Below are 26,612 nucleotides of genomic sequence, written 5' to 3'. Positions count from 1 at the left end.
TAATTTGGCCGATCTGATGGACAATGATGTTTAAAAATAGCAGTTAGTATTTTTGATTAAAAAAATATCGACTTCACCAGATGGAAATTTATTGGTGCTGTTGAAAAATGTTTTGGGTTGTGGGTAGTTTTGTTACAAGTTCCCATTTGGAGTAATGCAACCCTTCAGAAATCTTTCAAAAAATTTCAAGAAATGTTCTAATATTATCTACAGTATCAGCTGTGAATTTCCAGCACTACGTTAGTGCTCGAGTTGACCTCCTTAGAATATGACTCTGTAAGCGACTGTACAAACGAGAAGCAAAATATTAATACAAATAATAATATTAATAACAATAAATTCAAAAAAACAAAAATAGATACTCTTTCCATTATCAGTGCATCGTTTTATACAATTGAAAACATATAAAATTATTTCCCTTTTCCCCCGGCTCGTCGTTGGTTAATGATGATTTGTTTTGTCTGTTTTTAGGTTCTTTGACACAGTTCTCTGTTTATAGTCCTCTCCAGAACCAAAGTCCACTGAGTCATGATGGTTGGAAAACTCTTGAGGTAAAGGAAAATCTTCAGCGGAGGAATGTGATCGGCGTCCAAACACTTTGTCCTGTAGCTCTGCAATGTCGTTCCGGATGTCGGCCATCATTAGTAACAAGAAATCGAAGGAACCTGGGGGGCCCCTGAGGATGCAATGAATTTTACATTGTTTAAAAAAACATATAGGTTGGCATAGGAGCTATATACACGAAACAGTAAGAGTTCATTTTTATCAAAACTATCGGGCATTTAAGGTGTAACCTGTGGATATGTTATAAATGTCCAGGTGATACAACCCCTTTAATATTTGGGGAATTACCCTGTTCTTACCCGTATATATAGAGTATACAGATAAAACTCGAAAAATTTGAATATTGTGCAAAGTTCATTTATTTAAATAATGCAACTTAAAAAGTGAAACTAACATATGAGACTCATTACATGCAAAGCGAGATATTTCAAGCCTTTATTTGTTATAATTTGGATGGTTATGGCTTATAGCTTATGAAACCCCAATGTCACGATCTCAGGTACCCCTTTGCTCAGGGGGTATGGATTAATTAGCTGACTAGAGTGTGACACTTTGAGCCTAGAATATTGAACCTTTTCACAAAATTCATATTTTAAGCTGCATTAATGCAATTCCTTTTAATTTGCATTACTGAACTAAATGGACTTTTGCACGATGTTCTAATTTTTCGAGTTTCACCTGTAGGTCCAAACACACTGAGGCAAATTACATAAAAAAATAAACAGTTTGAGAAATGTTCTGTTTTATCCAGAGCTTGTGATGAGCATGATATGAGGTTCAGCTATGGGGAGTGTAGACTTAGCAGTTGCACCTGGGCCCCACTGCTTGTGGGAGCTCAAAGAACTAGAGCTACAGAAGGTAGGCCGCCATCTTCTCCATTACAGGACTGGGGGAAGCTCGCAAAAATTCCAAACATCTTTACACTTACCGGAAGTCCTCTTGGTCCTGGAGCTCCTCGGTCACCCTGGAAAAGAAACGCATAGTATGATAAGGACCCAAATATAACAACATTTTTGTTTTTGGGAAAAAACAATACCAGTAAATATGATTTCCAAAGTTGCCCTAAATCGTCAATAGTCAGATCTTTTTCTGGGTGATATCTAATATGACCACCAGTCCAGCATCAGAATGACCAACTGTATAGCCACATGGGACGGGAGAGGTGTGAGGACTCTGCAATTAATGTAGATGACAATCCCTATGACTGTTCTAATACAGTGCATACATGATGACTACCAGGAAAGGGGCAAATGCCTCTAAGTCCTGATATTTCACAACAACCACCCTGATTGGTCTTTTTCTACCATGTTAAGTAAAATTTTATTTTACCGGCCTCATCACAATTATTAGCAAATGTTAAATACCATAAATAATTGTCAGTCACTGACCTTCAATCCATCCTTCCCTGGTGCTCCCGGAGGACCCTGCAAATAAATAGGTTACTATAGAATAACTTCAGACAGACACACATACAGTAGATATGAGATAGATATAAGATAGATAGATAGACAGTATGCACAGCACTTACCACGGGTCCTCTCCTCCCTTGTTTAATATGAGATATTTCTGGTGAAGGACCCATTGGTCCCATGAACCCTCGAGGACCTGGAGGACCTGGTGGTCCAGGTAGACCCTGCTGCCCGGCACTTCCTTTTGGACCAGGTAAACCTTTAAGAAAATAATAAAAATTGTTAATATTCTTATTAGACAATTATTGGTTAAATTAAGCTGTCTACAATGTACCTAGCCACTAACTCAATGGTTTGTAGAAAATATGTTTATTCTTGCAGCTCCCCCCTTACCTTGCACCTACTTATCTTCCTCACCATCTGTTTAGTACATGTGCAGCAACCCACAATGGAGGCGAGGGAGGCTAGGAGTGGTGGTTGTTGCCCTAGGGGTCGTAGTGCTCACAGTTCAAGGTGGCAGTCTTCCCTCTGCCACTCCCTGGGCCATGCATGGTGACGGACACACCCTTTCTTTTTTTGGGGCATACCCTGGACATTTGGGGCCTCCTGCCTGGTGTTTCGGGGTGCCCCTGTTGTTTGGTGAATGGGTGCAAGGCAGGGGGCAATGACCAGGCCCAGTTTAGGAGAAACCAATAACAGTCTCTTTTCTGAGGATAATAGGTGTCACAGTACATATGGTAAGCAATAGGCACAGATCTGAGGTATATCACAAGCACTTAAGGTTAAAGGGGTTTTCTGAGACTTAAATACTTATGACCTATCCTCTGGAATGGTCATCAGTATCTGATCGGTGGGGGACTGACACCTGGGACCCCACCAATCAGCTGTTTGAAAAGGCAGTGGCGCTCGCAGTAGTGAAAGGCCTTCTCACTGCTTTCCCTAGGCCTAGTGACTAACTATACATCAGTCACGTGGCCTAAGAACAGCTCAGCCCTATAGAAGTGAATGGGGCTGAGCTGTGATACCAAACACAACCACTATACAATGTATGATGCTGTGCATGATAATCACGGAGAAGGCTGCGGTGATCACAGGAGCACCGCTGCCTTCTCACACAGCTGATCAGCGGGGGCCCAGGTGTCGGACCCCCACTGATCAGATACCGAAGACCTATCGAGAAGATAGGTCATCAGTGTTTAAATCTCTGAAAATCCTTTTTAGTCAGTCTCCCCAGGGTACGCACACACTCTTTCCAAGGCTGTACATGGAAAAGCAGGCAGTAAGATGGCTGACTCTGAGTCTCTCTATAAATAAACTTTATAGTCTCTCCAAATAACCACAGCTCTCATTAACTCTTTCTGTAATTCCCAGGTTACGGGGTTGTCACGGCTGTGTCATGGTCTGGTGTAGTGGACTATGACACTTTTGCCGTGCATGCTTGTTGCTGGTGGCAACATGTTGTTTTGCATGTTTTGGCACTTCCCCTTTATGTTGTGTGTCCCTTCCCATCCTGGTGTGTTCGGGGTTAAGATTTGTCTTCCTTGGTGTGGAACTGGGTGTGGTCTCTAGGCTCTATTTATCCTTGTGTTTTGAGCCTGAGTTCTAGTTTTTTGTCTCCAGCATTGGTGTGTGTGTTCTGGGTTCCATCTGTCCAGTCTTAGGGCCATCCTAGTTGAATATCTATGTCACCCCCTTGTTTCTATGTTCTATCCCCTACAGTTACCTGTTGTGTTTGGTGTGGGTTTATTTTTTGGGTGTGTGGTGATGTCTTGTTTGGTGTTATGCCTGGCATGTTTGGTGTTATGCCTGGCATGGTTGCCTAGATATTCCATTGTCTGTCTATGCCTCCAGAAGGGGGTCTCTTTGGTTTCCCGGAGGAGTGAACCTATAGCTTAGGAGCAGCCTTCCCTGGAGCCAGCTTGCATCCGGTGTTCGCAGGAGGTTCCAGGTTGTTTGGTTGTCGTTTTTCCATCTTTGCTGCGGCAGGTAAGTCTTTGTTGTTCTGGTGTGTTGTTGTTTTACCTAGTGCTTACCTGCCGTTCAGTTGCAGCTCTATCTATCTCTTCCCTTCTGTTACTAGGCCACTGGAGAGTCCGGTTCGTCTGTGTCCTTACGGAACCGATTCTCTCCTATTCCTGACCCCTATGCAAGGGACCGTTAGGGTCAGCAGTAGCTAGGTTCCAGTGTGTGAGCCATCCCACCTTTAGGGGGCGCTCATACGGTCAGGAGATCAGGGTAAGGATTAGGGCAACTGTAGGAGGTGACCTGCGCCTTTTCCGTGTGTCCAGACTTAGTATTGGCTCTCTTAATACAGTGGGGAGTTCCCCCACTCCCCACCGTGACAGGGGTGCAGATTTTAGATCCAGATAGCCAGTCCGTCTCAAAGTGTGGTGGATGCCGAAGCAATATACTTTTTCCACAGCAGTAAAGCCTTTTTGCCATTAACGAGTGGTACCTTATTGTCTTTATACAGACTTAGCCTTGATGGTTCTAAACCTTCTATGAAGGCCTCTTCTTGTTCTCTAAGGGGTAGTATTTTAGTTGAGTTATATTCTGGCTGCTTTTCAGTTTTAGGAATGGTGTTTTCCTGGATGAGGCATCTCCTTGGGCCTACTCAGCAGGATCTCCTACATACACGTCTTGCCTCTAGCTCTGCCTAACTAAGACCTCTCTGTCACCAGTGGGTGGGGGCCATCCCATCACCATAGCAACCTAGCTAAAACTGCCAAAGTTGACTACTTCTTGCCCATACAGAACCATTTGTGATACATAAAAAAATAAGTTCTTCTGCATTAAATCACACAGTTTAACTTGGCCGCTGGGCCATCAGCTGGGTCACTGCACATGGAATATTGTATACAAAAGACTGACTCTACAGATTATTCAGGTAGTCTGCTTTACGTCACTTCCATCAAGATAAGGAGGAACACAGAGAGGGAAGAAACATTGTTATATGCAATATGTGAAATGAGCGGGATGTTTGGAGTAGATGTCAGGGGTTGTCCACCCTCAATTATCATGTTTTTTACTTTGTTCAAAATTCTGTGTTGATTAATTTTTTAATACATAATGGTCAGTGTTCAAATCCCCTTCATAAGTATATAGTTAAAGGGGTTGTCCAAGATAATTCAAAATCTCAGATTACCCCTTGAATGGTCTAAAATAAATAAAAAATACTCACCTCTTTCTTTAGTTACGTTCTTTGAGCTGTGAGTCCAGTAGTCCGGCCGCTGCTTGCAAATATAAGGCACGTCATCACTATAGCCAATCACTGTCCTCAGTGGTCTACTGCTAAGGACAGTGATCGGCTGCAGCGGTCATGTGCTGTATAGCGGCACGTCACTGCTGCAGTTGGTAAACAGAGTATGGCCATGCAGAAGTAGGTGCCACAGGTAGGCATGGCCTTGCCGTATGTGGCCAGGGGGTTGTGCCCTTATTGCAATATATATATATATATATATATATATAATTTTGTGGATGTTGCTAATTCAAAGACTTTCAGTACTGGTTATGGAGTAAGTTACTTGGCCGGCTTACTATTTTGCTAGGGTAAACCTGCTTATACCACTGCCTTACACATGACTCGCCCCTGGTTGTACTTTCATTTCCTGTATAGTAAAGCTATGCACACATGGATAGAATTTACTAATAAACACACTGAAATCTCAATGTCTTTATGGTCTTACCTGGAGGTCCTTGCGCTCCCGGTAACCCAGGGGGTCCCTGAACATACATGGTGGAAGCCAACACTTTATCAGCTGTGATATGTTTGCTGGATTCAGAAATGCTATTCGGCAATAATGCCAGCTAAAGGAAAAGAGAAATCATTACACAATTACCAATTCATCCAGTGAAGTCCATTAAAGAGGAACTGTTCTCTCTCCTCAGAAGCATGCATTCCCCATGTGAAAACAATTCTGGAGCATCTATTCTTATGGCTCTATGCTGTGACATTCCTGTATTATTTCTATAAGTTATGACTGAATTGCTAGCAGTCTGCAGTAAGGGTACAGAGGGCTGTTACCAGCTGGGGGTGTGTCACTGCATGGTCTAACTCTATCCAATCAGTGCTGCTGGTGTCAGATTGTGCAGGGACACACCCTCAAGTGGTTACCTCCCCTCTGTACCCTTACTGCAGACTGCTAGCAATTAATTCATAACTTCTAGTAGAAATAATACAGGAACGGCACAACATAGAGCCATAAGAATAGATGCTCCAGAATTGTTATTACATGGGGAATGCGTATAGCTATAAAAACATGTCAGGAGAGGCGACAGGTCTTCTTTAAAGAGGACCTTTCATCGGTCCAAACATTGTGAACTAAGTGTCATGATCTGTACAGCGGCGCCCAGGGATCTTACTGCACTTACTATTATCCCTGGGCGCTTCTCCGTTCTCCTGCTATGCCCTCCGGTATGTTCGGTCACTTAGTTATAGTAGGAGGAGACTGCCATTGTTCTCCTGGGCGTCTCCTTCTCCCAGGCTGTAGCGCTGGCCAATCGCAGCGCAGAGCTCACAGCCTGGGAGGTTTTCTTCTCCAAGGCTGTGAGCTCTGCGCTGCGATTGGTCAGCGCTACAGCCTAGGAGAAGAAGACGCCCAGGAGAACAAGGGCAGTCTCCTCCTACTATAACCAAGTGACCAAACATACCAGATGCCATAGCAGGAGAACGGATAGGCGCCCAGGGATAATAGTAAGTGCAGTGAGATCCCTGGGGGCCGCTCTACAGATCATGAAACTTAGTTCACAATGTTTGCACCGATGAAAGGTCCTCTTTAAGGTGATATTCACCTGAGAATATTACATGTTTCATAAATAATAAAAAGTCTCCAGTGTCACTCCCTGAAGTCAGGGCCTACTTATTGGATTCTGTGATGTAATCTATGAAATTTTTTGGTTCAAGAACTCATATTCACCACAGCTGCCGTAAAGTGCACAGCCTGCAGCGCTGGCAGTATATACGCTAGGGGATACGCACTGCAAAATTATGGGCACGCTGAGGGGAGAAAACATATCAAAGAAGGCACTAGCATCAGCCATGTTTTATTACTGGATTCTAGGGCACTGATGTGTAGGGCGAGGTGCTTACAGAGTGAAGGTTGCAGTGCCTGTCCTACTGATGCCTCTGCTGTGTCTGTCCCCATACCCGCCATCACCATCATTATCATGGTCCTTCCCAGACCACACACAATGTAATAGGGGTCTAGGGTCTGTAAAAACAGAAGGAGGGTCTGATCTGGGATCTGTAAATTTAAGAGAGTAGTATCTGGGGTCTGTAATTTCGTAATTAATTTTTTTAATTTTTAATACACCCTACCTCAGGTTGGAATGCATTAGACTACAGACTATAATAAAGGAGTATTGCAGTGAATAGTGGATGTGATAAAAAATATCATGGGTTCAAGTCCCATTAGGGGGCCAAAGTTTTTCAAAGTATTAGAAAATGAAAATATCAAAAAATCTAAAGAAAGCCTTTTATCGCTTTTGTTTTTTGGTCACCCTGCCTCCACAAAAATATCTAATAAAAAATGATCAAAAGGTCCCAAGTATCCCAAAATGGAATAAATAAAAACTACAGCTCACCACGCAAAAAAATGAGTCCTCATACAGCTCTGTGTAACAATGGTATGGATAGCAAAACATGGAGACAAAGCAATCTCTTTTTTAAGAGTGTTTTAATTATTTTCAAAATAGTACAACATGCCAAAAGGCATATATATTTGGTATCTCCATAACCACACTGACCCGCAAAATAAAGATAAAGTGTGATTATTACCGCACTGTGAACAATGTAAAAATGAAAGCCTACAAAAATTGGCAGAATTGCATCGTCTTTTTTAACATACGTTTTTACAAATCCCCTGATGTACCCCAAAATGGTGCCATTAAAAATACAATTGCTTCTCATAAAACAAGCCCTCATGTCGATAAAAAAAAAAAAGTCATGGCTTTTGAAAAAACAAAAACTCCACCAAGTACCAAACTAGGCTGCGTCCTAGGGGTTAACAGCTAAAAATATGCTTTGCCTCAATACCGTGTTTTCATATAGTGTGTTCCGCTGGCATTTAAGCTTACATACCAGTTCTCCTTTACTACCTATACCATATGTACTATGTTAATGAAGAAAAGCTAGCGGGGTTTCTCAGGATTTGGTATTCTTACTTACAGTAGATCTAATTGACTCTTTGATGTACAGAAAACATGCGGACAATGTAATGACTGTGTACAGCTTTAACAAGCTCTGAAATATCCTAAAGTAGCTGCCATCAAAACTACTCAGAGCTCTGGTGATATCTCAGCCTCTTAGAGGCAGAAGTGTTCTTGAAAAGGAATACAACAATTTTGTTAGTATTTGCAGGTTTAATGACTAATAACTAAAATGTTATAAGCCACGATTCTAGTAATGGGGTGCAATAGCTATTAAACCTACACCGTACATTTTCTTTTTCTTGAAGAGTTTACATAATTAAGATATGAGTATTTTATAATTCTATAAATACTATTTTACACAAAGATGTACCTACCATACTACTGTCCCCATGTACAAGAATATACTACTATACTACTATAATACTGCCTCCTATGTGCAAGAATATAACTACTATAATACTGCCCCTATGTACAAGACTATAACTACTATAATACTTCTCCTATGTACAAGAATATAACTACTATAATACTGCCTCCTATGTGCAAGAATATAACTACTATAATACTTCTCCTATGTACAATAATATAACTACTATAATACTGCCTCCTATGTACAAGAATAACACTGCTATAATACTGCCTCCTATGTACAAGAATATAACTACTATAATACTGCCTCCTATGTACAAGAATATAACTACTATAATACTGTCTATGTACAAGAATATAACTACTATAATACTGCCTCCTATGTACAAAAATATAACTACTATAATACTGCTCCTATGTACAAGAATATAACTACTATAATGTCGCGGACCCTGTCGAAGTTTGGACTCCCAGATCAGTTTGTTAACGCCATTTTCACTTTATATTCGGCCCCCTCTGCCATGGTCAAAGTCAATGGAGCACTATCCCCGCCATTTCGCATCACCAATGGAACGAGGCAAGGATGTCCCCTCTCTCCTGCATTATTCGTATTAGTGATGGAGACCCTTTTATGTACAATTAGAGCGGACCCGGGTATCAAAGGCCTTCAGGTGGGCCCCTATACCCATGTTACTGCAGCATTTGCGGATGACCTTTTAGTCATGACCTCCAATCCTAGAGAGGCCTTGCCCAAATTGCTGAATATATTTGAGGATTTTGGATTCGTATCTAATTTTAAAATAAATTATGGGAAATCCATGGCGCTCAACATTTCCTGTCCCCAAACTGTGGTCAACAATCTTAAGCGCAGCACCCCGTTTACCTGGGCCTCCAGAGACATTACGTTTTTGGGGACACATATCTCGGCTACTGTCCAGGATCTAGCCTCCCTCAACTATGTGCCGCTCCTGCAAACTGTCCGCAACCATCTGCAAAATCTGAAACTTCCATTTGTTTCCTGGGTCGGAAGGAAAAATTACCTTAAAACCTTTATCCTCCCCAAATTTTTATATTTGTTGCAATCCCTCCCTATTTGGCTTCCTAACTCATATTTCGCAGAGGTCCGCCGAGTGTTCACACGCTTCCTCTGGAATGGCAAATCGCCCCGTATTGCCTATTCTGTCCTCACAAGGAATAGGAGGTTTGGAGGCTTTGGGATGCCAGATGTAAAGTCATATTATACTGCTGTTCAACTGTGTAGATGTGTGGCTACTCTATCCCGCCAATCTAGCTCCCTTTGCTCACGTCTTGAGTCTGTACTGCTCACCAACCAAGACCAGCTTACTTTATGGGGTGTTAAGCCCTTTTCAGCCAATCACTACGCATCCTCTCCGGTATGGAAGGGAATGCTGGTAGAGTGGTCCAAAATGGTTCAATCTCATCTATTTAGCTTCCCAAATCCCTGTATGCCTCTTAAATTATTGCAAAGCTACATTCACCCTTCTGTGTCAAACCCCTCTGGGATCTGGTCTAGGCTCGCTGACTTGTCCCTGCGGGATGTCCTTCTCCCAGACGGTAGTTTACACTGGGGTTCCATAATGGACCGCCCTGAGGTTAAAGCTGCACCATTTTTCCATTTGGCAAATTTCAAAAGGGATATTGCGTTATGTACTGGGTCCTTTGCTGGTAGTAGTTCCCCTTCCTGGCTCGAGAGGAAAGTCTTAACTATTAAACCCCCCCTTAGACCACTGTCCCAGATGTATAAGGAAATGCTCTCCTCCTTACCCCCGGAGCTCCGATATGTGACCTCCTGGGAGCGGGAGCTATCTCTGACTCTTACAGAACCGGAGAGAGCCTTTGTCTTAGCCCACTCACACGGCTTCAACCGTTGTGTGAGGATTCAGGAGAATTCCTTTAAGCTCCTCAGCAGGTGGTACAAAACGCCTGAATTCTTACATAAGTTGAACCCAGAAGTTCCTGAACAGTGCTGGAGGTGTGGTATAGAAACTGGCTCCTTGTCACACATCTGGTGGCAATGCCATAAGATCCAATCGTATTGGAAACTGGTAGAGTCACTGATAAATCATATCTGCAAAACCAGGATTGTCCTGGACGCTAAGTTCGTCCTGTTATGGTGCCCTAATAGTACCCTCACTCCCGCCAAGAACAATCTCCCGACGATGCTGATCACAGCAGCTAAGTTACTTATACCCTTTCTATGGAAAGATGACTCCCCTCCGACTCTCCCTATGTGGACCGATAAGGTGGACCAGATATACCGCTTTGAGGAGCTGGCGCATTGGGAAACCAACACACGTCCCCGCTTCTTAAAATTGTGGTCCCCGTGGAGAGCGTATAGGAATTTTACATGACAGAGCAGGATTCTTCCCTTCCCTGTTCTCCCTACCCCCTCTCCTCCCTAAATGTTCCTTCCCATGTTCCCCCTCCCCCCTCTTGCTGTATATCTCTGACTGATGGCTATAATCGCTTGTTGTGTCTACACGTGACTTGTATGATGGATATTTATTCTTGTGCCTTAATGTCACTGTACTGATGTCATGTGTGGGCGTATGGCCTTGATTTTACTTTAATAAAAAGAAATATGGTTAAGAATATAACTACTATAATACTGCTCCTATGTACAAGAATATAACTACTATAATACTGCTCCTATGTACAAGAATATAACTACTATAATACTGCCTCCTATGTACAAGAATATAACTACTATAATACTACCTCCTATGTACAAGAATATAACTACTATAATACTGCCTCCTATGTACAAGAATATAACTACTATAATACTGCCTCCTATGTACAAGAATATAACTACTATAATACTGCTCCTATGTACAAGAATATAACTACTATAATACTGCCTCCTATGTACAAGAATATAACTACTATAATACTGCCTCCTATGTACAAGAATATAACTACTATAATACTGCCTCCTATGTACAAGAATATAACTACTATAATACTGCCTCCTATGTACAAGAATATAACTACTATAATACTGCCTCCTATGTACAAGAATATAACTACTATAATACTGCCTCCTATGTACAAGAATATAACTACTATAATACTGCCTCCTATGTACAAGAATATAACTACTATAATACTGCCTCCTATGTGCAAGAATATAACTACTATAATACTGCCTTCGATGCACATGAATATAACTACTATAATACTGCTTTTATGTACAAAAATATCACTAATATAATACTGCCCCTTAGGCACATAAATATGTGTATATACTTGTATATTTATAGACTAAGAGAAAAGAAGACAAATGTGTCCATTCCTCAGTTCCGTGCTTGCTCCACATCATGAAATAAAACGATCCCCTAATACGCAGCTCAAGTGTTTCATATCAGTATATATGATTGTGTGGCCTCCGCTGGGTGCGGGGTGTATGGGCCGATCATATACCTTCTGTTTCAGCTGTAAGACGGTCTGTTTTATTTGGTTAAATTCCTTACAAGTATCCGAGCAAATTCCTGGTTTTAGCACGTTGTTGGATTGTTCAAATTCTCCTGTAAGTAAAGTAACGTTTGTTAGACTGGAATACACTCATTGCCTTCTGTGAAGGTGCGAGCCCCCCTCGCTGACAGACCCCTCATATTATCACATTTGGTGTTTCTCATTTATTCTGCAGCATTAAACACTTGGTGAAATCATACTGTGAAATGTACTCGCTCTCAAAGAGATGAGATTTTTATAGTGGAGAACAGGACTGATTGTAGAAGACAGAAGCAAATAAACGCAACAGAATTTACAGTCACAGAAGCATATGTAATATAAAAACATGGCTGCTTTCTTCCCCTCACAGTTCCACCTTTGTCCATGGCTGTGTCTGCTACTGCAACAGAACACCATTTACTTGAATATTAGACACAACCCATGGGCAGGTGTGGCAGTGTTTTTGCAGAAAATTAGACATGTATTTTTGACTCTCCAAAATTCCCCTTTAAGTACAATATTTAAAGGGCTTTCCATTCTTCTGTAGATAAAGCTTCACTACTGTAAAATGAAGTTCTGCAACTTTCTACTATAATCTAAAGGGGGGGGGGGATTTATCAACATTATTGGCCAGTGGTGTCAAAATAGCCAAGACAGATACCCATCGCTTGTTAAAAAGTCCAACTGTGGCTCATTGGCGCTATTGTGATAGACACCTTTGCAGTGATTTTTCTTTTATTGTCTATTTGCATCTTAAATGTAAAATTAAGAAACTTTAGGGGAGATTTATCAAAGTTTATCCCCTTCCCTGCTGCTGTCGCTACAATGAGAGAAGGGAGGGGGAGAGCAGACAGAGGTATCAGAAACAGGAGTAGAGTTTGACTATGTATAAAGGGGGACATTTATCAAACTGGTGTAAAGTAGAACTGGCTAAGTTTCCCATAGCAACCAATCAGATTCCATTTTTCATTTTCCAAAGGAGCTGTGAAAAATGAAAGGTGAACTTTGATTGTTTGCTATGGGCAACTAAGCCAGTTCTACTTTACACCAGTTTGATAAATTTACCCCTTTGTACATAGTCAAATTCTACTTCTGTTTCTGATGCCTCTGTCTGCTCTCCCCCTCCCTTCTCTCATTGTAGCGACAGCAGCAGGGAAGGTGATAATGTTGTACACATAACATATTTGGAGAGGTGGGAAGCATTCAAGGAGGACAGCTTGCACAAGCTGTCAACAGGAAGGAAAGCTCACACTAGACAGTTTTAAAGGGGAAGACAGCAGCATCCTGGACCCACAGATCTAGTTTATAATACTGGTATACAAGTCTGAAACAGGGAACTGGTTGCAAACTGAATGTTGTGGTCTAAAAATAAGTGAAGTAATGAAGATTGCAACCTTTCCAAGGTTGTGGCGATATCTGGTGCAGATTCTGTCACACGCCGGTCTTAATAAGTGTGCCCCTATGCTTTTGTGTCTTGAGCTGTAACCACTGCAAGTTGTGCCTGTACTGCGCAACCACTAAGTAAACTTCAGTTTAGCAAACCAAATTTGTGTGCATCTAGCTGCAAAATTCCTCAGTGGGGTAGTTGCCTACATTCCCCTGACTTGGACTTCTTACACAAGCAGTTCACAGTTTTCTGACACTTTCCTATGAAGAGACAGAAAATATTGAAATATGAGTCAAGCTTTGAATTATAAAAATGGTCTGGAATATAGCAGAGCTGGAGAAGGAATGATTTTACACATAGCAGAGCCGGCGAAGGAATGATCTGGCACCTTACAAAGTTGGAAAAGAAGGGGTCTAGCACAGAGCAGCACTAGAGAAGGGGTGGTCTGGTGCATACAGGTGCTTAAGAAGGAGTGGTCTGGCACATAGCAGTGCTGGAGTAGAATGAGCTGGCACATACAAGTGCTTGGGAAGGAGTGGTCTGGCACATAGCAGTGCTGCAGTAGAATGAGTAGAATGAGCTGGCACATACAAGCAGGGGTCGAGTGGAGGGGGAACGCATGGGAACGGCGTTCCTGCACTATTTTCATGGCAGGAACGCCGTTCCCTTTCAGCCTCAAGTCAGGAGAACACGGCTGAATCAGATTCACAGGGGGAGACGGAGCGCACTGTGCAGGGCAGGCTAAGGGAGGAGGGGCGGCTTCAGTTGAGAGGAAGCTGTCTGTGCCGCTGCCTGCGACTCCTCTCATGGCGCCCCGCCCCCTAATGACATCATCTCCTTCTCTACGAGATCATTCATTTAGAATGTCTTTTAGAAAAGTTTGTCCTAGGATTCGAACTCACGACCTCTACACATCAGAGGAAGGCATTTAACCTCACAGCCATGAAAGCTGTCTAGGTAGTTGCTTAAAAAAAAAATATAAGACTTCTACTTATACCTAGTGTACTGATACCTAGTGTACAACCATACACATGACAGCTGCCCACTGTGTATGGATGTAGCAGAGCTGGGTGTGTTGGGGCAGCTGTCATGTGTATGGTTGTACACTAGGTATCAGTACACTAGGCATAAGTAGAAGTCTTATTTTTTTTTTTTTAAACAGCTACCTACATAGCTTTTATGGCTGTGAGGGTAAATGCCTTGCCTCTGATGTGTAGAGGTCATGAGTTCGAATCCCAAGACAAACTTTTCTAAAAGTGTTTTTTTTTATTTTTATAAGACTTCTACTGATACCTAGTTTACTGATACCTAGTGTACAACCATACACATGACAGCTGCCCACTGTGTATGGATGTAGCAGAGCTGGGTGTGTTGGGGCAGCTGTCATGTGTATGGTTGTACACTAGGTATCAGTACACTAGGCATAAGTAGAAGTCTTATTTTTTTTTTTTTAAACAGCTACCTAGATAGCTTTTATGGCTGTGAGGGTAAATGCCTTGCCTCTGATGTGTAGAGGTCATGAGTTCGAATCCCAAGACAAACTTTTCTAAAAGTGTTTTTTTTTTTTTATAAGACTTCTACTGATACCTAGTTTACTGATACCTAGTGTACAACCATACACATGACAGCTGCCCACTGTGTATGGATGTAGCAGAGCTGGGTGTGTTGGGGCAGCTGTCATGTGTATGGTTGTACACTAGGTATCAGTACACTAGGTATAAGTAGAAGTCTTAGTTTTTTTTTTTTTAAGCAACTACCTCAACAGCTTTTATGGCTGTGAGGGTAAATGCCTTGCCTGTAATGTGTAGAGGTCATGAGTTCGAATCCCAGGACAAACTTTTCTAAAAGTGTTTTTTTTTCTTTTCTGATACTTCTACTGATACCTAGTGTACTGATACCTAGTGTACAACCATACACATGACAGCTGCCCACTGTGTATGGATGTAGCAGAGCTGGGTGTGTTGGGGCAGCTGTCATGTGTATGGTTGTACACTAGGTATCAGTACACTAGGCATAAGTAGAAGTCTTATTTTTTTTTTTTTAAACAGCTACCTACATAGCTTTTATGGCTGTGAGGGTAAATGCCTTGCCTCTGATGTGTAGAGGTCATGAGTTCGAATCCCAAGACAAACTTTTCTAAAAGTGTTTTTTTTTATTTTTATAAGACTTCTACTGATACCTAGTTTACTGATACCTAGTGTACAACCATACACATGACAGCTGCCCACTGTGTATGGATGTAGCAGAGCTGGGTGTGTTGGGGCAGCTGTCATGTGTATGGTTGTACACTAGGTATCAGTACACTAGGCATAAGTAGAAGTCTTATTTTTTTTTTTTTAAACAGCTACCTACATAGCTTTTATGGCTGTGAGGGTAAATGCCTTGCCTCTGATGTGTAGAGGTCATGAGTTCGAATCCCAAGACAAACTTTTCTAAAAGTGTTTTTTTTTATTTTTATAAGACTTCTACTGATACCTAGTTTACTGATACCTAGTGTACAACCATACACATGACAGCTGCCCACTGTGTATGGATGTAGCAGAGCTGGGTGTGTTGGGGCAGCTGTCATGTGTATGGTTGTACACTAGGTATCAGTACACTAGGCATAAGTAGAAGTCTTATTTTTTTTTTTTTAAACAGCTACCTACATAGCTTTTATGGCTGTGAGGGTAAATGCCTTGCCTCTGATGTGTAGAGGTCATGAGTTCGAATCCCAAGACAAACTTTTCTAAAAGTGTTTTTTTTTTTTTTTATAAGACTTCTACTGATACCTAGTTTACTGATACCTAGTGTACAACCATACACATGACAGCTGCCCACTGTGTATGGATGTAGCAGAGCTGGGTGTGTTGGGGCAGCTGTCATGTGTATGGTTGTACACTAGGTATCAGTACACTAGGTATAAGTAGAAGTCTTAGTTTTTTTTTTTTTTAAGCAACTACCTCAACAGCTTTTATGGCTGTGAGGGTAAATGCCTTGCCTGTAATGTGTAGAGGTCATGAGTTCGAATCCCAGGACAAACTTTTCTAAAAGTGTTTTTTTTTTCTTTTTCTGATACTTCTACTGATACCTAGTGTACTGATACCTAGTGTACAACCATACACATGACAGCTGCCCACTGTGTATGGATGTAGCAGAGCTGGGTGTGTTGGGGCAGCTGTCATGTGTATGGTTGTACACTAGGTATCAGTACACTAGGCATAAGTAGAAGTCTTATTTTTTTTTTTTTAAACAGCTACCTACATAGCTTTTATGGCTGTGAGGGTAAATGCCTTGCCTCTGATGTGTAGAGGTCATGAGTTCGAATCCCAAGACAAACTTTTCTAAAAGTGTTTTTTTTTATTTTTATAAGACTTCTACTGATACCTAGTTTACTGATACCTAGTGTACAACCATACACATGACAGCTGCCCACTGTGTATGGATGTAGCAGAGCTGGGTGTGTTGGGGCAGCTGTCATGTGTATGGTTGTACACTAGGTATCAGTACACTAGGCATAAGTAGAAGTCTTATTTTTTTTTTTTTTAAACAGCTACCTACATAGCTTTTATGGCTGTGAGGGTAAATGCCTTGCCTCTGATGTGTAGAGGTCATGAGTTCGAATCCCAAGACAAACTTTTCTAAAAGTGTTTTTTTTTTTTTTTATAAGACTTCTACTGATACCTAGTTTACTGATACCTAGTGTACAACCATACACATGACAGCTGCCCACTGTGTATGGATGTAGCAGAGCTGGGTGTGTTGGGGCAGCTGTCATGTGTATGGTTGTACACTAGGTATCAGTACACTAGGTATAAGTAGAAGTCTTAGTTTTTTTTTTTTTTAAGCAACTACCTCAACAGCTTTTATGGCTGTGAGGGTAAATGCCTTGCCTGTAATGTGTAGAGGTCATGAGTTCGAATCCCAGGACAAACTTTTCTAAAAGTGTTTTTTTTTTTCTTTTTCTGATACTTCTACTGATACCTAGTGTACTGATACCTAGTGTACAACCATACACATGACAGCTGCCCCAACACACCCAGCTCTGCTACATCCATACACAGTGGGCAAAGTTACCTACAGTAGAAGTCTTATATTTTTTTTTTTTAAAGTAACAAGCTAGACAGCTTTCATAGCTGTGAGGGCATATGCCTGGCTTCTCCTGTGTAGAGGTCATGAGATCGAATCCCAGGACAAACTTTTCTAAAAGTGTTATTTTTTTTATTTATTTTTTTAGTCCGCAGCGGCACAAATTACAGCATGCTAGATTTTCTGTGCTTTTTTATTTTTTGGAGGGGGGGGGGGGGGTTGCAGTGGATCTTGGGTGAGTTCCCACACTTTTTTTCCCAGGACTTGACCCCTGCATACAAGTGCTTGGGAAGGAGTGGTCTGGCACATAATAGAGCTATAAAGGAATGATCTGGCACATAGCAGAGCTGGAGAAGGAGTAGTCGGGCACACGCAGGGCAAAATGAGTGGTCTAGCACTTAAAAGTGCTTAGAAAAGAATGGACTCGCACAAATATGAATTGGAGAAGCGGTTACCAGGCACATAGAGCTGGAGAAGAAGTGGTCTGACACATACAACTGCTTTTGAAGGTGTGGTTTTATCACACAGCAGAGCTGGAGTGTATTGAGTGGAATGAAGTAGCATATGAAGTGAAGTTATCTTACTATAAGGCGCTAAAGAAGGAGTGGTCTGGTACATAATACAGCAGGATAAGGTGTTGTACATAGCACAACTGAAGAAAGAGTTATCTAATACATCGCAAAGCTAGAGAAGGAGTTGTGTGGTACATAGCACAGCTGGAGAAGGTGTTGTCTGGTACATGGCATAGCTGAAGAAGGAGTTGTCTGGTACATAGCACAGCTGGAGAAGTAGTTGTCTGGTACATAGCACAGCTGGAGAAGGTGTTGTCTGGTACATAGCACAGCTGGAGAAGGTGTTGTCTGGTACATGGCATAGCTGGAGAAGGTATTGTCTGGTACATAGCACAGCTGGAGAAGGTGTTGTCTGGTACATAGCACAGCTGGAGAAGGTGTTGTCTGGTACATAGCACAGCTGGAGAAGGTGTTGTCTGGTACATAGCACAGCTGGAGAAGGTGTTGTCTGGTACATAGCACAGCTGGAGAAGGAGTTGTCTGGTACATAGCACAGCTGGAGAAGGTGTTGTCTGGTACACAGCACAGCTAGAGAAGGAGTTGTCTGGTACACAGCACAGCTAGAGAAGGAGTTGTCTGGTACATAGCACAGCTGGAGAAGGAGTTGTCTGGTACACAGCACAGCTAGAGAAGGAGTTGTCTGGTACATAGCACAGCTAGAGAGGGAGTTGTCTGGTACATAGCACAGCTAGAGAAGGAGTTGTTTGGTACATAGCACAGCTAGAGAAGGAGTTGTTTGGTACACAGCACAGCTAGAGAGGGAGTTGTTTGGTACACAGCACAGCTAGAGAGGGAGTTGTCTGGTACATAGCACAGCTAGAGAGGGAGTTGTCTGGTACATAGCACAGATAGAGAAGTTGTCTGGTACATAGCACAGCTAGAGAGGGAGTTGTCTGGTACATAGCACAGCTAGAGAAGTTGTCTGGTACATAGCACAGCTAGAGAAGGAGTGGTCTGGAACATAGCACAGCTAGAGAGGGAGTTGTCTGGTACATAGCACAGATAGAGAAGTTGTCTGGTACATAGCACAGCTGGAAAAGGAGTTGTCTGGTGCATAGCACAGCTGGATAAGTGGTTGTCTGGTGCATAGCACAGCTGGATAAGTAGTTGTCTGGTACATAGCACAGCTGGAGAAGGTGTTTTCTGGTACATAGCACAGCTGGAGAAGGTGTTTTCTGGTACATGGCATAGCTAGAGAAGGAGCTCTCTGGTACACAGAATAGCTGGATAAGGACTTGTCTGGCACACAGAAGAGCTGGTGAAAGAGTGTTCTACTCTGAACCACAGCACAGCTGGAGAATGAGTTGTCTGGAACATAGCACAGCTGGAGAATGAGTTGTCTGGAACATAGCACAGCTAGAGAATGAGTTGTTTAGAACATAGTGCAGCTGGAGAAGGCGTTGACTGGTACATAGAACAGCTGGTGAAGGAGTGGTCTACTCTGAACCATAGCAGAGCTGGAGAATGAGTTGTCTGGAACATAGCACAGCTAGAGAATGAGTTGTCTAGAACATAGTGCAGCTGGAGAAGGCGTTGACTGGTACATAGAACAGCTGGTGAAGGAGTGGTCTACTCTGAACCATAGCAGAGCTGGAGAATGAGTTGTCTGGAACATAGCACAGCTAGAGAATGAGTTGTCTAGAACATAGTGCAGCTGGAGAAGGCGTTGACTGGTACATAGAACAGCTGGTGAAGGAGTGGTCTACTCTGAACCATAGCAGAGCTGGAGAATGAGTTGTCTGGGACATAGCACAGCTGGAGAATGAGTTGTCTGGCAAATCTAAGTTGTTGGGAAGGAGTGGTCCTACACCAAGTAGAGCTAGAGAATGAGTTGTCTGGCATGCAGCAGAGCTGTAGGAGTGGTCTGGAACATAGTTCTGGAGAAGGAATGGTCTGGAGTATAGCACAACTGGAGAAGGAGTGGTCAGCCACTGGGAGGAAGTAGTCTAGCACCAGGAGTGCCTGGGAAGAAGTAGTCTAGCACGTTGCAAGACTGGACATAGAGTGGTCTGGCAAATAAGAGTTTGGGGCAAGGTGGTCTGACATGCTAAAAAGTGCTGGATTTGAAGGAGTGAACTGGTGCATAGCAGAGCTGGAAAGGAAGTGGGTTGGGACATGGCTGAGCTGGGATCCTAAGAACGGCCTTCAAATCGGCAATGTCTCTCTAAAAGAGAGTCCTTGCTAATTCCCAAAAAATCTGACACTTAAATTAAACAACCAATACGTATTATTGGTATGTTTGACAGTGCCCACACTAAAATCAGAGAAATCATTACCAGGCACTGGGATATTCTCTGCGCTGACCCTGACCTTCAGGAAGTCATTGGTCCCTACCCTCAGATAACATACAAAAAAGGACGTAGCCTGAGGGATAGATTGGTCAATAGCCATTTTCAGCTCCCCAGCACAGTCAGGCAATTGGCTATCAATGTTCCAATGTGGCAACTGTGTGGCATGTGGTCAAGTTGGAGCTATAAGGAAATGTAAAAGCTCACACACAAATACTGAATATGAAATTCATGACTTTATTCATTGCCAAACCAACGATGTGGTTTACCTGGCTCAATGCGACTGCCCCCTAGACTACATCGGCAAAACTAAGAGGGAACTAAGGAGCCGAATTAGGGATCATTACAGCAATATAGTAAATAAAAAGGATACATCTATAGCAAAGTACGTGAACCAAGTGCATAATGGAAACCCACTAAGCATCAGATTTATTGGAATTCAACCCATCCCACGGACGCAGCGTAGGGGAAGGGGGGGGGGGGGGGAATTGGGACAACAGAATTTTGGGAGCAGAGTCCAGATAGATCTTCAAGATGAATACTGTGACTCCAAATGGGCTCAGTGAAAGGTTGTCCTTTAAACCATTCCTGTAATAAGCTTACAAAGATCCCTGAAATCTTTTTTATCATCGGGTAGCTGGCCCCTTTAAATGAGCCTCATATACCTTAGAACTTATACCCTCTTTATAACATAGCCTACCTAATTATCAGGGATATTAAAATTGCCCTTACAATTATGTGGCCGGTCTATTAATTTAGGATTTTAGACCTTATTATAGCCCTAACTAAAACCTGTAATAAAACTACAGGTCACCAATGCTGATGTTCTCCTCTGGCACATTTGGCCTAGGATTAGTAAAGACAGTCAAGGTTTTCTATAAAACGCCAATGTCGGTGGGCTTGACACCATATTGGAGGCATACCGCAACTTTGGCGGCATGTCATGGTTTCAATATGATGAAACATTTAGGCAGAAGTTACCGGTCCATCCTTCGTTAAAATGGGGTGTGAAAGATGTAGGTTTGTGGTTAAGTTTAATGCTGCCGCAGAAAACAGGGGGAGGGTTTAGGCAAGTGACAAATCCGTCTCAGAATGTTTTTAAAAAAGGTTTGTGTTTCGCATTCAATGAGTCGGCATGTAAATGGTTAAATACATGTAAATACAAACACGAGTGCTCGGTCTGTTTGGGTCCTCATCCTATGTTTCGTTGTTTCAACAGGATGTCAGGGCCCCAGCAGAGTGTTAGTACCCATGAATTTCAAAAAAGCGGTGACGCCAGTGATTTTGGAAAACATGGTCCTATGGCTAGACATGTACCCAAATCAGGAGAAGGCGGAGTTAATTCGTAAGGGTTTCGAAAGCGGTTTCTTTGTTCCTAAATTTAGAGGTACTGGTTGTATGTGGATAGAAAATCTAAGTTCAGTTAATATGAATAAGGAGATAGTGCGGGCTAAGATTGAGAAGAAAGTGGTGGCAGGTAGGGTCGCAGGTCCATTTGTGCAGCCGCCATTTGAAGATTTTCGGATATCTCCTTTAGGTTTGATCCCTAAGAAAGCAGCCAGTGAATTCCGTTTAATTCATCATTTATCATTTCCAGAGAAGTATTCCTTGAATGATGAGTTAAACAGGGAATTATGTTCAGTTTCGTATAGTTCATTTGATGAGGCTGTTAGGTTGTTGAATGGATTTGTAGTAGCAAAAGCGGATATTAAATCAGCTTTTAGATTGTTACCAGTATGTCCAGAAGGATTTAATTCATTGGGGTTTCAATTTGAAGGGTGTTACTATTTTGATAAGTGTTTACCGATGGGTTTTTCTTTAGCCTGTTCATATTTTGCAGTCTTTTTCCTCGTTTGTGCATTGGGTTACTATGTTTTCAGTTAGTGGTGCTGGTTTGCTTCATTATTTTAGATGATTTTTTGTTTATAGGTAGGGCTGAGTCTGATGACTGTTTGTTATTATTGAATCGTTTTATGGAAGTGTGTAGGTGTTTTGGCATCCCTTTGGCAGAGGAGAAAACAGTATTACCATGTAGGGTAATTTAATTTTTGGGTATTACTATTGATACGGTGACAATGGAGTTTAGATTACCTTTTGAGAAAGTTCAAAAAAAGTTGGAGCTTATTAAGCGTATGTTAGCAGTTAAGAAAACTACGCTGCGGGAGTTGCAGAGTTTATTAGGATTGTTTGTTTGTTTTTGCCTCTAAAGTAATTCCTATTGGTAGGATATTTTCTAGAAGGTTATATATGGCAACTAGGGGTGTTAAGTCTCCTTTTTCCGCATATAAGGTTGAATAAAGCTTTGAAAGATGATTTAAGGATCTGGGAGGAATTTTTAATTCATTTTAATGGAGCCAGCATTTGGCAAGATTAATTTGTTGAAGCAGAAGGGTTAGGCCTTGTTACAGATGCATCAGGTTCTTGGGGATACGTGGCTTATTTTAACGGTCAATGGTCAGCAGCGTGGCATGAGTCGTGGAAGAGCAGGGAAGTTATAAAGAATCTGGTGTTATTGGAGCTATTTCCGTTAGTGGTGTCCTTGGTAATATGGGGTCATGTTTTAGCAAATAGGAGAGTTTTAGTATATACAGATAATAAAGGGGTATTGTTTGCGATTAACTGTCTGTCCTCAAATAATGAGCAAGTAGTGAAGTTACTCCATTTTATAGTACGTTGTTGTTTGAATAAGAATATATGGTTGAAAGCTAAATATATTCCTGGTAAGTTGAATGTAATAGCGGATGCCCTTTCTCGCGCACAGTGGGAGAAATTTTACGCATTGGTTCCGGAGGCAGAGAAGGAGGGGATTCCGTGTCCGGTTTAACTGTGGAGTCTAATTTGGCATCGATGTTTATGCAGATTCGGAACTCGCTGGCGCCTGACACATGGAAAGGGTATGAACAGGCTTGGAGGAAATGGTCAGTATTTTGTGAAAACAATAATATAAATGTTTTTGAGAGTAAGGTAGGTGTATTTTTGGAGTTTATTGGAAGTCTGGTTAAGTTAGGACTAGGAGCTGCAGCAGTAAAGAAGACGGTCGCGGGCGTATCTTTCTTTTTTAAATAAGCAGGTTTAGAGCCGATGAATAGCTTATTTGCAGTAAGGCAAGGTCTGAAGGGGCTAGCGAGACAGAATTTGAGTTTGGATCATCGTAGACCTGTCACAGTGGAGTTATTAATAAAGTTGGCTTCAGTATTAGAACAGTGTTGTTTTTCTTTATATGAGTTTAAATTGTTTAGGGCTGCGTTCGTGATGGCGTTTTTTGGAGCTATGAGAATTAGTGAGTTTGTGTCAAAAAACCTTCATTCTTGTTCTACATTGTTATGTTCCGATTTTCAATTAGTGTCTGATTGTGTTATGGTGTCTATTAGAAAGTCGAAAACGGACCAGTTAGGAAAAGGGATAGTAGTGTGTTTGAATAAGTTTGTTGACTCCCCAATTTGTCCAGTGTTAGCTGTTAAAGAATTTTTAGAAATAAGGCCGTTAGTACCGGATTCATTTTTGATACATTGTAATAGTGGGGCGCTTTCTAAGTTTCAATTTAATGCTGTTTTTAAAAAATGTTTATCGTTAGTAGGTCTAGATGGGGAGCATTATTCATCCCATTCTTTTCGGATTGGCGCGGCAACTGAAGCGCCTAGAATGGGTTTGGATAACGCTTTAATTAAAAGAATCGGAAGATGGGATTCTGATAGTTATAAATCGTATATCAGGCCTCATTTGGTGTTATTGTAATTTAAATTTCTTGCAGGTTCCGAACAGATCAATGTTTGGATTTTCGGTCATTCCTTTATTTTTTGGGCAGAGAAGAGGGCTTCGAATCGTAACTATGGTCAGCAATTGTTTTTTGACATACCGTCAGTTTATATTTATTGGTTAGGTTTTAGAGGGTTAAAGTAGAATCAAATTATTCTGATTATTAAAGGCGAGTTATACGCTCGGCCTCCTCCTCAGGTTATAATTTTTCATGCAGGAGGTAACTATTTAGGTAAGAAGAAAACTGTTGAGTTATTAGCCAAGATGAAGAGGGATTTAGCGTATATTAATAAATTATTACCTGAGGTTGTAATGTTTTTTTCGGAAATTATTCCGCGGTTCGTGTGGAATAATTTGCAGCTGCGTTTTATGGAAAAAATCCGGAAGAGAATAAATAGAGGCTTGGAGAAATTTTTGCCAGTTTTAAAAGGTTGGTCATTTAGGCATTTTGAATTAGATGGGTCAATAAGGGGATTGTATCGTGATGATTTGGTCCATCTATCAGACATTGGACTAGATATTTTCAATTTGGGTTTACATACAATTATTGAAGAAGCCGTGGTTTTGTTGGGGGGGGGGGGGGGGCCAAGAACGGCTAATGCCGTACTTGGCGGGTGGGGGGGTTGGTCGCTCAGCCTTACTGGGTGGACTCTGGATGAGTAGTGCACTAATGGACTCGATTTAATATTGGAAAAGTTTAATGGCTTAATAATTTATGGTATTTTATTATTTACGGTTACCCACCTTCCCCCCCCCCCCAGTTAATAAAGACCGCGGCCATTTTTTATCCACAATGGTAGTCGTGTATTATTTATTATAAGGTAAATTGTCGAATATGGCACCATGAAAGGGGCTGTGCCGATATAGGCATTTGCCCCTCATGGTGGCAATTGAGACTTATATATAGTAGGTTATCTTGTTGGATTTGTCTCTCTCCCCCTATTCCCCTGCTTTCCCTCCTTTCCCGCCATTATTCTCCACAGGTGAATCAAAGGTCAGCCGGCAACCAAAGGTGATTGGCCAGGAATGGTTGCTGATCGGTTGCTGGGCAAAGGGCTAATTTTAGCTGAAGTTATGGATTGGCCGAGTCAAGTTTCAGCGGGAAAAGAAGGTGTATTTATTGAGGACACTCACCTGTGGGAGCTCTGTCAGCGGCTGGGGAAAAGAAGGGGAAGGATCGTGTCCCGCCCTCCCTCCCAATGTTTTTTAGTCGCGGTCTTTGAAAAGGGGGGAGTGTAAAAGGGTGGGGGGGGTGTTAGTCGCTCAGCCTTACTGGGTGGACTCTGGATGAGTAGTGCACTAATGGACTCGATTTAATATTGGAAAAGTTTAATGGCTTAATAATTTATGGTATTTTATTATTTATGGTTACCCATCTTCCCCCCCAGTTAATAAAGACCTGCGGCCATTTTTTATCCACAATGGTAGTCGTGTATTATTTATTATATTATAAGGTAAATTGTCGAATATGGCACCATGTGATTTACTTACCTTTTTCTATAAACACATTTTATTTTAAGTAATTATATTAAAGGTTAAGTTTTACTATACAAATGACATGGCTGAGCTGGCGACAGAGTGGTCCAGCACAATAAGCGGAGCTACCTTCCTATTGTACACTAAGTTTTACATATCCAGAAATGAAACATAATAACAAAACATAACCAAAGGAAACATAACAAAAGTTTACCAAATACAGTAAAGAGCAAGCTTTGAGTGTATAGGCTTTTGACACCTACTTCAGGTGAAGTACTGCCTCTCGCCACTTGGTGGTGCTCCTCTCAATGCTCTAATCCAGGCATGCTCAACCTGCGGCTCTCCAGCTGTTGCAAAACTACAACTCCCAGCATGCCCAAACAGCTTACAGCTATCAGCCTACAGCAGGGCATGGTGGGAGTTGTAGTTTTACAACAGCTGGAGAGCCGCAGGTTGAGCATCCCTGCGGTCTAATCATACCATGCATCTTTTTACAGCTGGAACTGCAGAAAGTGCCCTTATCTGCAAATATGGCTTATGTGTAACGCATATTAGTCTGGAATTAAAGGGACGAATATTGAACTTATTTACTTGATGGATGTTGTAATGCAGATCTTCCTGGCTGCGGAGTGCCAATGTGTTTGCAATTTAAATTTGTAACAATAATTATTATTGGTTTAACCCACTTCTATGTATCACAGGTAATAAATTTAAAAAATATGAAAAGCATAAAACATTTTCTCGAAAACTCCAAGAGCAGCGGGGGAAAGCGACGTTTGATCTACGCTAGAAAACGCAAGCCATTAAATACTTGGGCAGATATTCATCTTCATTTCTAAAGCAGTTCCAGACAAAGTAAATGAGATTAGCATTGCTTTTTCTGAAGATATGTGAAATTCGAAATGTTCCAGACCTGACCTGAAGAACGCTGCAGATAGGTGACCCCTGCTCTGTGTATTGTCAAGGGAGATGCGCTATCTTTCATTAAACTTTCTTCCAGCTTTTATTTAGCACTGCTTGGCTGCATTTATCTAACCTTTTAAATTATTATAATGGTCTTGACGATTTTTTTTTCCTCGTAAACGAACAAAATGCTGAC

The 26,612-nt window shown here is 41.8% G+C and overlaps 1 protein-coding gene across 1 annotated transcript in view; it reads right to left on the bottom strand.

Moving 5' to 3' along the window:
* Positions 1-434: 434 nt before the first annotated feature.
* The window catches only part of LOC122930051 (collagen and calcium-binding EGF domain-containing protein 1-like), a 53,678-nt gene continuing 27,500 nt past the window's right edge, over positions 435-26,612 (bottom strand). The window contains exons 4-9 of the mRNA XM_044283449.1: positions 11,937-12,040; positions 5,660-5,780; positions 2,093-2,232; positions 1,953-1,988; positions 1,493-1,528; positions 435-675 (exon numbers count right to left, since the gene is read on the bottom strand). Coding sequence (XP_044139384.1) covers positions 442-675; positions 1,493-1,528; positions 1,953-1,988; positions 2,093-2,232; positions 5,660-5,780; positions 11,937-12,040 — 671 coding nt within the window. The 3' untranslated portion in view covers positions 435-441. The remainder of the gene's footprint in view (positions 676-1,492; positions 1,529-1,952; positions 1,989-2,092; positions 2,233-5,659; positions 5,781-11,936; positions 12,041-26,612) is intronic.

This window comes from Bufo gargarizans, chromosome 1 (assembly GCF_014858855.1).
Source record: "Bufo gargarizans isolate SCDJY-AF-19 chromosome 1, ASM1485885v1, whole genome shotgun sequence".
NCBI classification, from domain to species: Eukaryota; Metazoa; Chordata; class Amphibia; order Anura; family Bufonidae; genus Bufo; species Bufo gargarizans.
Note: the sequence above shows the minus strand (reverse complement) of the source record. Positions and strands in the feature narration are given on the sequence as shown.